General features: G+C 43.3%; 2 protein-coding genes across 2 annotated transcripts; one reads left to right on the plus strand and one right to left on the minus strand.

Annotated features, from left to right (window-relative positions):
• Window positions 1–3,289: 3,289 nt before the first annotated feature.
• Window positions 3,290–4,319, plus strand: crha (corticotropin releasing hormone a). The gene is made up of 2 exons (XM_028978032.1): window positions 3,290–3,343; window positions 3,618–4,319. Exon 2 carries the CDS (start codon window positions 3,649–3,651, stop codon window positions 4,027–4,029), a length of 381 nt encoding a protein of 126 aa, XP_028833865.1. The 5' UTR covers window positions 3,290–3,343; window positions 3,618–3,648; the 3' UTR covers window positions 4,030–4,319.
• trim55a (tripartite motif containing 55a) lies at window positions 4,074–12,300 on the minus strand. Its single transcript, XM_028978031.1, has 9 exons — window positions 11,955–12,300; window positions 11,188–11,357; window positions 10,086–10,266; window positions 9,905–10,000; window positions 7,490–7,723; window positions 7,308–7,330; window positions 6,824–6,948; window positions 6,548–6,732; window positions 4,074–4,555 (listed from the first exon to the last, which is right to left on the minus strand). The coding sequence occupies exons 1-9, from the start codon at window positions 12,117–12,119 to the stop codon at window positions 4,436–4,438; spliced, it is 1,299 nt and encodes a 432-aa protein (XP_028833864.1). The 5' UTR covers window positions 12,120–12,300; the 3' UTR covers window positions 4,074–4,435.

The raw sequence follows: 12,300 nt of genomic DNA on the forward strand, positions 1-12,300 counted from the left end.
CTGGAATGGACAATAACCACTCATTGTCCTGTTACTGCAGTCTTGATTAAGAACATTACACTGTTAAAAGTCCACATATGAAAAATTTGGAACAGTTGACATTTTGTAAATATTTGTAAATAATTGTAAATACATAAAAAATTATTCATTAGGCTTGAGTACGAACCAAAACATTTGACGGATACTTTTTGGCCAGACAACAGATATTTGCCAAATGTAGCACCTGGTTAATCTTTTTGTTAGAACATTTTGTTCTGTGTTCCGCACTGCTGTAATTGAGTGTAATGGGAACATTGTCTGTGCAACCGCCTGGTAATCAGTGCTGTTTGTTTGCCAAATTGTCAGCAATTTTTACATTGCGACAAGAGAGTGTTGGATCAGATCTGTCTGGACAGGATTCTGCAGTATTTGTAATTACACTAACTGATTTGGCACAAACATAAGAAATAAACAAACTGCGACAACTGTTGAATATGAGAAAGTTATGGAGAAAAATGTAGTGGCAAAACAAAAATATTTAAATCCTTTTGGAGTTTTGTGGCTTTCTGTATTAATTTGTAATAAAATGTGATCAGATCAAGTATAGACAAATGTAATGTGCCTAAAATAATGTGCCCCCAAAAACCGGACCTTTAATGTTTTTATTGAGAACAACCATGAACAACTCATATTGCTCGTGGAAAAAGTCTGTGAACCCTTGCAATTAATAACTGGTTGAACCCACCATGGCGCCTCCTGCAGTTGTGGACTAGATCTGCACATCGTTCAGCAGGAATCTGTGCCTATTCTTCCTGGCAGAACTGCTTTAGCTCTGTCGTATTCTTTGGTCGTCTCTTGTGCATTGTTCCTAGCATTCCATAGCATCTCTGTTGAGTTGAGGGGTGGACTCTGACTCGGCCACTCCAAAGGGCAGAGTAGCCACAGTTTTAAAGTGTGTCCATTTGTAGATCTAACAAGCCCAATGTATACTAATGCTTGACTCCAATTAGCTTTTTTTTTATTTTTTTCCATTATATGAGATGTTTGTGGGTGTTCTCAATAAAGATATGTGTTAGTATTTTAGGCACATTTTATTTTTTTTAAACCATTGGATTTTTACAAATTTTCTTGCCACTGTTTTGCGTTTGCAAAGAAACAGACAGAAAAAAAGTCACTGAACGTGAACCCACGTGTATTTTGCATCACAGTGAGTAGTAAGTAGTAATTCGTGCGCGAATCGAACAATTAAATGAAACACCTTCTTGCTCACATGTGGTTACCTTTTTATTGGCGCAGTTCATCATCATTATTATCCAGCTCCGCACTCCCGACTTCATTCTCAGGAACTGCGGCGAGAGTCGTGAACGCCCAGCGCCGAGGATGCGCCGCGATCGGAGTCTTCACTGAGTCCATGCGAGTATTTGGACATGGAAAAGGTCACCCGTGTCTCCGCGGGTGTCTGCGCGACACTTCCTTCAGACCGGTAGGCAAATCGCATCAGATCGTGCCAAAGTGAATTTGACCACACATTTTAACCACACACACACACACACGCATACGGACCACACAAGCCAAAGGACCGATTTACACAGACTTATTTTTAACTTTATTTTGTTTCAGAAAGTGTACATGATGTGTGGTCTGGTAAAAGATCCATGTTCTTCTTGTATATGAATGGTTTATATGGGGACGGGTTCAGCCTTGTGGCGTCCAAGACAAATTTCCTCCACAGGGACAATAAAGTGCATATCTGTCCCTATAAAGCACAGTATTGCATATATTTGTACATGTATGCACATTACGGTACAATTAGGTACACCGGGATGACATAAAGCCCAAGGAGTGACCCCGTATCTGCTAATTATATTTATATCAATAATGGCTTATACCAGGGTGGTAGTAGCCTAGTGGGTAACACACTCGCCTATGAACCAGAAGACCCAGGTTTGAATCCCACTTACTACCATTGTGTCCCTGAGCAAGATACTTAACCCTAAGTTGCTCCAGGGGGGGACTGTCCCTGTAACTACTGATTGTAAGTCGCTCTGGATAAGGGCGTCTGATAAATGCTGTAAATGTAAATACCATGGCCACCCATCCCGGGGGTGCCATGACTCAGTGACGTCAACTAAAGGGGCGGTGCCCTGGGCGACCACCAACCCCGCCCCCCAGCAGCTTAGTAACCAAGACAAACACCCCACTCCCCCTAAAGGAAACGGCAAGGAAACGGATCCGATCCACCAAGGTGCCACTGAGCAAAGTACCGTCCCCACACACTGCTCCCCGGGCGCCTGCCATGGCTGCCCACTGCAGAGGACACATTTCGTTGTGTTACCGTGTGCTGTGCTGCAGTGATTCACAATGACAATCACTTCACTTTTATTAATAATAATGATAAGTAATTTTCGTATGTGGCCACCCATCCCCCTCCGATTATCGCCATCTTCACAACATGTTTCGCCTTGAAGTATCGCCTTTATGTTTATGTTGCAAGGCTTTGTGTTGCAAGGAAACAGCGAAAAACGCAGTTCAATACACGTCGAATCTGTTCTTTTTTATGCAGCTCATTGCTAAAAGGTCATCAGACGTTCTCAACACCGCTTTTTACGCCGTAGCCCAGGAAGGCCTGAGAAGCAGAGTCCACATAAACCAGAACACCGGGCCTGATGGTCGTTTCCTGCAGTGCCAGTGCAACGTGCCATTTCCCCTCCACAGCTCCACACCTCACCGGACCAACACGACCACGAAATAGGCCACACGTACACCAAACAATGCCGGAGCGCTTTAGTGAGACTGTAATTATAACAAACGCCCCTGGACTCGAAGAGACTCTTTTCGTTCGTAGGACGATAAAACAGGTGCGTTTTCTTGACCCGTTTAACGGGGCTCGCGCTAATTGATTTGCGCAACATTCCCAGTCCAATTAACGCGCGCAGGCTGATTGATATTCAATTACCGGAGTGAAGCCGGGCCGATTTTCCAGTTTAATCAGTCGGGGACGGGGACGCCTGGGACCCGGAGGGCCCGGTAATTGCGCGCCTCCGCTGTCAGGATTCATTTGGCGCCGAAGGCACGCGCGCGCGTCTCTGTTTTTTGACCAAATTGGCGTCCCGCACTTCAGCAGAGGGGTCCCGACGCCAATTACTGTCCGAGGCGAGGCGATGCGATGCGATGCGAGGGGAGGGGGACTTCGCAACGTCCATTCAGGTGTCCCCCCCCCCCGCCCCAGTTTATCCGTGGACGCGTGCGCGCGTTGAGCGGCGCATAAAAACGCGGCGGCACCGGCGCGCTCGCCAACCGGTCGGAGGAAACGGCGGACCGTCGTCAGGACGCAGCGCGCACTTCCTGCCCGACACGCACACAGGTACGCAGCCGATGTTTAGTCCATTTAAACTGTTTATAATGAAGGTAAACCAGTGATAGGGAAAAAATGAAAAATAAATCGAAGACTGATCTGGTTCTTGAAGATTTTTGAATATGTTTATTTTAGAATACCAAGTATTGGCTAGAATTTTTTTCTAAAAAATATTGAAACTCTCTCTATATAATTTGGCGTAAAATAAACCTAATTCATAATGAAATGTTGTTTTTGTTTAATAGTTTAAGTAATGAATAAGGTGTAAACCGCTGCCCCCCAGGTCTCCCCCCCCCTCCTCCTCCAGCCGTGACATGAAGCCGAACCTGCTGCTGTGGGCGGTGGCGGCGCTCGCGACCTTCCTGCCCCGGTGCGGCAGTCGCGCGCTCGCGGAGTCGCGCGTCCCGCCGCCGCCGCCGCCGCCGCCCCCCGTCCTCGTGCGCCTCGGCGAGGAGTACCTGATCCGCCTGGACCAGCCCGGACCGGCCTCGAACCCGGGGCCCGCGGTCAACCGCGCGCTGCAGCTGCGGCTCACGCAGCGGCTCCTCGCCAGGGAGCGGCGCTCCGACGAGCCGCCGATCTCCCTCGACCTCACCTTCCACCTCCTCAGGGAGGTGCTGGAGATGGCCCGCGCCGAGCAGCTGGCGCAGCAGGCCAGCAGCAACCGCAAAATGATGGACATCTTTGGGAAGTGAAAGAGCGTTTCACGTTAGGCGTTGGTCAAATGATAGATAACATATTTTATTAGGATTTTTTTTTTTATTCATTGGTTCATGTTGACTTTGATACACGGCCTTCGGGACTCAATTCAGACACAAAGGCTGAGGAGCGCAACAAATGTCCATTATGTCCATTATGCGACCGTTACTGTCACTCGTGGCTTGTATGACAGTGTGTGCCAGTCTTTTTTTTTTTTTTGGTTATTTGCAAAAGAATGTCGAATATTTATATTTGTAATAAAAGTTTCAAAGTTGTCAAAGCTCAACACGTTTTCTGGGGTATGCGTTTGTGTGTATCATATGTTCCACCATCAGTTCTCCAGCAAGGTACGCTTCTCTCTCCGTCCCCTGAACAGGAGTCTGCCGGGCGGTTTCTGCGGGGTCACTTTGGGGTGTTCAGCCACGAAAAAGAGAAGACGTGACGTGGCCCGTCACCACTTTTGTCCTCGACCTGCTGCGGACAGTCACTGGGATGAGGAGAGGGGACAGGTGGAGAAGATGCCTGCGGGCAAACCAGAAGCAACAGATTACACAGATATTCCTTCTAGGAAAAAATAAAGAAATATCAAGTAATATTAACAGCATTGTTAAAAATAAGGATATAATTAAATTACTGGAATACTTTCCAGTTCATTGTCAAGCTGTGATACATGAAAGATAATTATGCACTTAACTTGCATTATTATATTATTTAGAAATATGGATTTTTTTTCTGATAAAACCACTACACGAAAGTATTTAGCAGTCTGTAGATTAGTTGTTCATATGAGTCCCTCTGGATTCGGACTTCTTTGACTGATTCACTAATTTGTCCCTGCATGCATTCGGAATAACAGGACAGAAACGTTATACAGCAAGTGATGCTGCGCTTAGCACCGAAATCATTCTATAGAAGAGAGAAAGGGGGAAAAATAAACTATTCGGGGAGGTGATTTTTGTGTTTTAGGCCTTCTGACGAACAGACATTTCTCTGAGGGATGACACAGGCATCAGACACGTAAGAAAAAAGAAAGCAAGGTCGGAGAAGTGAGGTGGGACTGGTGGGGCTGCATCCAATACTGAAGTCGTGACCAGATGAGGTGGCGGCCGTCCCTGAAGGTACCCAGCTCACCAGCTGCACCTAAATAATGAAGAGCAGCAGGATCGTTCCATGAATGCATTTTTAATGCATTCTCTACTCATTTATTGCACTTACTCACGTACATGTGAACACACACACACACACACACACACACACACACACCCAGTTACACACTGCTCCCTACTGGGAGGCTTCAGCTCCTGCATGCTGATGAAGCACTGAGGTGGCAGGAAGCAGAAGGCCTGATAATTACACAGGGAGAGAAAGCAGGGGTCAGAAAGGGTCCGGACAATCGCTGGGAATTAATAAACGGTTGGCATGAATGTTCAGGTGCACATCATACCAAATGAAGCTTGTCGGGGAGAATACACTCACTGGCACAAAGACAGCATGTATTGCAACTGTCAGAAAATAATGTTAATGATGGCTTCCAGAACTGCTGATGCGGAACATTCTCTGGCTCCTTGTTTGTAAAACAGCACTGGTATCCTGGATGTCACAATTATTAATATGGTCACATTTTTCTCACAGATACTATGATGCTTTACTATAACACTGACAATGTCCTGACCTTCCTGCCTTACAGTGGTGAATGACTTGGATAATGATTGGTCAGGGTCAAGACAAGACTCATCAAGAATTTATGGCACTATTATCTGGCATGGTGACCATCGAAAAAGACCAGAAGTCAGATACTAACAAGCCTAGACCCAGTGTTTTCAGAGGGCGGTCTCTATTTTAACTGTAGGCCATGGGCATCCATTAGTTGGTTCTATGGTTGTTTGTTTACACACACACACACACACACAAAAACAAAACACAATAAATGAGAACATCAAAATTTAATGCAGGATCAACACAGACACTATATTGAGGATGGCAGGGTTTTTCTTACATGCCACAGTGTAGCTACACCCGTGCCAGGTGACACCCTCTCTCTAGAACTAGTCATGCATATATTACTTACATACTCTAAACTTGCTCTAATATTCATCATGACTTTATGTACTGTTGCTCAATGTTGTCTAACAATCTTACAATCTCCTTGTACTAATCTTAACAAATTAAAATTGGAATAGAAATGTCATTAGTTATATTTTGCCATAGCCTGATGCTCAATTAAAACTGTTACAAAGTTTCAAAGAGTGATATGATGCTATTGAAGATTGAAACATTAACCTCTTGTATAAAATGTACACATTCCATGTCAGATTTAATTAAACGTGTTGAACAACTGAAGAAAAGCAGCGTCTAAAATAGTTTTCATGACATAACATATATTGTAAAAACTCAAATGTAAATGTTACATGTAAACATTAGTATAATCAGAAGTGGTTCCATTTTCTGTAGGACCTTTGGACTCCGTTGTGTGTGTGCATTTAGTTATCACTCCAGTGATGAATGCTGAGTCACCTGTGTAGGTAGATCTGCAGCTGGTGCCAGGCTCTGAGTTGGGGGAGACACCGGAAACTGAGGGGTCTGGGGCAGTAGAGGGTTCTGCTGAACTGGTTTTGGAAGGTTTGTAGAGGTTGTGGTCTCTTCCATTGGCTCATCTTCTCTCTCTCCTTCTTCTACACCATCTTCTTCCTCCTCATCTTCTGTTTTAGAGGAAGGAAGATAACGGAAGTCATCCTTCAGACTTGACGGGCATTTATCTGAATATTGTGGCATCGTCTTATGTTTAGGTACCTTTGATGAAGTCAATACTGAGCAGAGCTTGTCTCTCTTTGGTGAAGCTGGTAGTGAAGTGATCCATGTTCTCATAGCCTCTCTCCAGCTTCTCCAGGTGAGAAGTGTTAGAGCCTTCAGCAATCCTGTTTAGAATGTTCATACGTACATATTCATGAGTCACATGATATACAGTGCAATACACACCAAGTGGCCAAACATTTCTATAAATATGAATGCGAGAAAAAAAATTTACTTGTTCTAATGTTCTAATACAAGCACACATTCTCACAGCCTTTCACTGTCAAAATGAATGCAAGTTCTGATACACCAAAGGCTTCCAAACACGCTACAATTATTTCAGGCTTCTCTGAAGTTCCTAGTTAAATTAAAGGTATTCATAATTAACTGGCCACAAAATGTGCATGGTACAATATGTATTTTTGAAGCAAAACAAAAGTATTTTATTCAGGAAAGTCAACACTGTACTGTACATGGTACTTACTGTTGCAGCAGAGGCTTTGCATTCTATAAGGAGAAGAAATGACACCTGCATCATTAAATATCTTTTCAGGAAGATTCAGATTTACACTAGTGGTTTCATCATAACTATTATTCAAACCACTAAAAAGTAATATTATGCCTTGTTTGACTGGGACAGTCTGATTGGTCTGCCGCTTGACAGACCTGTAAGAAGATGGCCATCTCCGGCTCCTCCATGGTCCGTATGCCCGTCTCCACAATTTTTGCCATGGCCTCCAGATGGTCACTGTAGCGACGTCGCAGGCCACGGATGTAGTTGAGCTTCTCGTCCTGTTCAGCATTAATCAGCAGGGACATCTCTCTTTTTCTCTCCTCCAACAGAGCATAGAGGTGGTCAAACGTTTCACAAATACGTGACTTCTGTCGCCGTCCATTCTCCTGTTGATTCACAAGCACACAATAATTTAGCAAGCAATAATAACACTAAAAGAAGAAACAACTTTTTACTAGATGTGTACACACACGGTGTCCCAAAAAAGTGAGTACACCCCTCAAATTTATGTAAGTATTTTATTGAATCTTTCCTTGGGATAACACTAAAGATATGACACTTTCATACAATTTAAAATAGTCAGATTACAGCTTGTATAAGAGTGTAAATTTGTTGTCCTTTCAAAATAACTAAAATTTTTGCTGAAGACAAGCAGACTAAGGACATGGATTCTAGAACCATGTCCTGTGGTCTGATTAGACCAAGACTAACCTATTTGGTTTAGATGGTGTCAAGCCTGTGTGGCAGCAGCCAGGTTAGGAGTAGAAAGACAAGTGAGTCTTGCCTACAGTCAAGATGGTGCACATGTCATGGTTGGGGTTGCATAAGTGCTGCTGGCACTGAGGAGGTACAATTCATTGAGGGAACCATCAATTCCATTATGTACTATAACATATTGAAGCAATTTTCCCTTTGAAAACTAGGCCGTAGTATTCCAACATGATAATGACCCCAAACACCCCTCCAGGATGAACACTGCCTTGCTAAAGAAACTGAGGGCAAAGGTGCTGGACTGGCCAAGCATGTATCCAGCCTTAATTCCTATTGTGCAGGTGTAGGACATCCTCAAATGGAAGGTGGAGGAGCCAAAGTCTCTAAAAAGTATTCAGCCCCCTTGAACTTTTCCACATTTTGTCACATTACAGCCACAAACATGAATCTATTTTATTGGAATTCCACGTGAAAGACCAATACAAAGTGGTTTACACTTGAGAAGTGGAACAAAAATCATAAATGATTCCAAACATTTTTTACAAATAAATAACTGAAAAGTGGTGTGTGCGTAATAATTCAGCCCCCTGTGGTCTGAGTGCAGTCAGTTGCCCATAGACATGCCTGATGAGTGCTAATGTCTAAAGAGAGTGCACCTGTGTGTAATCTAATGTCAGTACAAATACAGCTGCTCTGTGACGGCCTCAGATGTTGTTTAAGAGAATATTGGGAGCAGCAACACCATGAACTCCAAAGAACACACCAGACAGGTGTGGGATAAAGTTATTGAGAAATTTAAAAAAAGATTTCCCAAGCCTTGAACATCCCAGGGAGCACTGTTCAAGCGATCATTCAGAAGTGGAAGGAGTATGGCACAACTGTGAACCTACTAAGACAAGGCCATCCACCTAAACTCATGAACAAGGAAAGTGCTGATCAGAAATGCAGCCAAGAGGCCCTTGGTGACTCAGGTGGGGGAATCTGTCCATAGGACAACTATTAGTCGTGACAAAGTTGGCCTTTATGGAAGAGTGGCAAGAAGAAAGCCATTGCAAACATGTGGAAGAAGGTTCTCTGGTCAGATGAGACCAAAATGGAACTTTTTGGCCAAAATGCAAAACACTATGCGTGACCCTAATGACCCTAAACATAAAGCCAGAGCAACAATGGAATGGTGTAAAACAAACCATATCCATGTGTTAGAATGGCCCAGTCAAAGTCCAGATCTAAATCCAATCGAGAATCTGTATCAGGATCTGAAAACTGCTGTTCACAAATGCTGTCCATCTAATCGGACTAAGCTGGAGCTGTTTTGCAAAGAAGAATGGGCAAGAATTTGCGCAAAGCTGGTAGAGACATACCCTAAAAGACTGGCAGCTGTGATTGCAGCAAAAGGTGGTTCAACAAAGTATTGACTCAGGGGGGGCGAATAAATATGCACACCCCACTTTTCAGTTATTTATTTGTAAAAAATGTTTGGAATCATGTATGATTTTTGTTCCACTTTTCATGTGTACACCACTTTGTATTGGTCTTTCACGTGGAATTCCAATAAAATAGATTCATGTTTGTGGCTGTAATGTGACAAAATGTGGAAAAGTTCAAGGGGGCAGAATACTTTTGCAACCCACTGTATCTGTGTGTTTAGTTATTTTGAGGGGACAGCAAATGTACAATTTAAACAAGCTGTACACTGACTACTTTACAATGTATCAAAGTATCATATCTTCAGTGCTGTCCAATGAAAAGATATAATACAATATTTAGAAAATGTGGGAGGTGTACTCACCTTTGAGAAATCCTGTGTGTGTGTGTGTGTGTGTGTGTGTGAGAGAGAGAGAGAGAGAGAGACTCACTTCAACAGTTCGGCAGCTTTCCTCCAGTTGGCTAATAATGCCCTGAATGCGATCGTTATTCCCAACCAGCATGGATATACAATCAGTAAGCTCTGTCTAAAAGACACACAACTTTAAATAACTCAAGAGCTGCAACAAGATGAGAGAGTTAGTGAGAGATAAAGGCAGCCATTACTCTTACCTTTTGTGAGTCATAGATGGTGTTCAAAGGAGCAACCTGGCAGTCTTTGTGGGCTCCAAACACCTTGCAGAGAGAGCAGGTGGGTGTGGCACAGGTGACACAGTAGATGTTGATTCGCTCCTCTGTATGCTGCTCGCACATTGGGCCTTCAGCCTTGCAAACTGCAGGTTCTGGCTTACTGCTACTCACACACGAAATGAACGCACATTAGGCATTTGAATATGTTTGTTGTTCTATAAGCTGCTAGAATGAGAACAGTCCCAATTGTCAATTTGTCAGCAATAGCCTAGTTGTTCCTCAGAAACCCACCAAATCCCTTATGTCAATTCTGGTCAACAGTGGTTCTGAATAAATATGGGTTAGAATTAAAATAATAAATGTAACTAATGAACTATTATAATGTGACATATTATCAGACCTAAAGGCATTAAGGAGAGTGTGTGTTTCTTTTACCTGTCTGCATATATGTATGTCTAGACTAAGTCACATGAATAGGAATGTTTCTGCCCTCGTACAGAAATAGACAGTCTTCAGTGTGTCACACTGCCCTAAATACAAAAATAACCCTACCAAGAGCCACACACACATAAACATGGTGGATATTGCTATACATTTTTCTTTGTTATTCTGAATTATGCAAGTACATCACCACAGCACACAATTCCATGGAAAGTCAAGGTGACTGCAAGCTTGTCACTTATAAAGCAACACCTTTGTTTTTTGGGGTAATTGCTAAGCCAACTCCAATATACATCTTGGTTATTCTAGTCATGCACTTGTGCATTCACTGCTGCTCCCCACAGTTTTTAACCTCATCCAGCATATGCTCCTGCCCACAGGAACACTGCTGACCAGATATTATTCAGGTGTGGCCTCAACACAGCAAACACACTAGTATTTGTGATGGTCTCCGGTCTGTAAGTCTACACATATGGACTGATCTACACGTAAATTTACTAAATTTACAGCATCAACTCACACTCTCTAATAAAAATCAGAAAATCTGTGTCTGTCACCCACACCCTGTCACTGCAGATACACTTACATTGTGACCCTGACCCACCTCCACAACATTTATGTTCAAAAATACACACACACACACCTGCTGCTCTCCTGCTTGTACATGTCAATGATGTTCTCCACCAGCAGGTTGCGCTGCAGGCCATATACACCATGCCGATCAAGTACCACCTCATGCCTGCATGACGGGCACCGGAACCTTCCACCTGATGTAACTGTGCTGCCGCGTGATGCCAAGTATGGGTTAGATGCCTGCATCAAATAAAGTAAAAATTTAAAAATACTACTAATCAGCACTCGTATGTGTTCAACCTCCTGACGTAATTTTTTTTATTTTTGATTGTGAGAGGTTTAAAAAATCGGAATATATTGTAAGCTTATTTGTGACACTGAGCAAGTTTACAGCTTTGTAAAAAAGTTCAGATTTATATAAAAAAGTATGTTGCACAGTGAAAAATTCTCAGATGAGTTGAACAAGATCATACACAAAGAGCATGCAAAATTCTGAAAGTATCAACTGCAATCAAGGAAATCTTGTAATATTAATATAATAACACAATAATAGAATGAAACAAATCATGCATTTTCACTTTGAACATACTATGTGTGTCAAGTGAGGTTGAAACAGCTGAGCTCAAGGCCTAACAATAGACAGGTCTAAAGGCACAAACTTTGACCCAGGAAATCCACATCATACTAATCAATAAATGATGAATTATCTACGCCTGAAATAACACTTTGGTCACCTGAAGAATGTGTATAGGACATTAGCAGCACGTGTCCATTACAGTGACAATAGACAGTGGTAGTAAAAGACATTTTAAGCCTTTTGACTACTTTTTGGCCCACCTGGAAGATGTCATTAGCACATTTTCGGCAAAGATTGTGCTGACAGGGCAAGATGACAACGGGTTTGGTGAAGATCTCAAGGCAGATTGGGCAGATGAGCTGTTTCTCGAGGTTGTCCATGGTGTCCTGCTTGCGGGAATGGGGATACTCCAAAGACAGACTCATTGCACGGCGCCGCGTGGAAGCCAGTCAGCTGCGTGGGGCCAAGCGCTCCTCTGACCTCCTCTGTATATCCTAAATGTAACAAGAACAATGTCGAGTCACCGGGGCCTGTGGGAATGGAGTCTCTCTTTCTATTCCTATCTCGCTCCTCTTCAGTCAACTGTCGCCTCGAAGGGTGTCAGTG

Source organism: Denticeps clupeoides, chromosome 4 (genome assembly GCF_900700375.1).
Source record: "Denticeps clupeoides chromosome 4, fDenClu1.1, whole genome shotgun sequence".
NCBI lineage: Eukaryota > Metazoa > Chordata > Actinopteri > Clupeiformes > Denticipitidae > Denticeps > Denticeps clupeoides.

Coding starts and splice junctions, on each gene's coding strand:
- trim55a (XM_028978031.1), bottom strand. CDS start 12,119: ATGAGTCTGTCTTTGGAGTATCCCCATTCCCGCAAGCAGGACACCATG. Junction 10,001..10,085: donor CCATCTATGACTCACAAAAG/GTAAGAGTAATG, acceptor TGTGTCTTTTAG/ACAGAGCTTACTGATTGTAT. Junction 7,331..7,489: donor AGATGGCCATCTTCTTACAG/GTCTGTCAAGCG, acceptor TTCTCCTTATAG/AATGCAAAGCCTCTGCTGCA.
- crha (XM_028978032.1), top strand. CDS start 3,649: ATGAAGCCGAACCTGCTGCTGTGGGCGGTGGCGGCGCTCGCGACCTTC.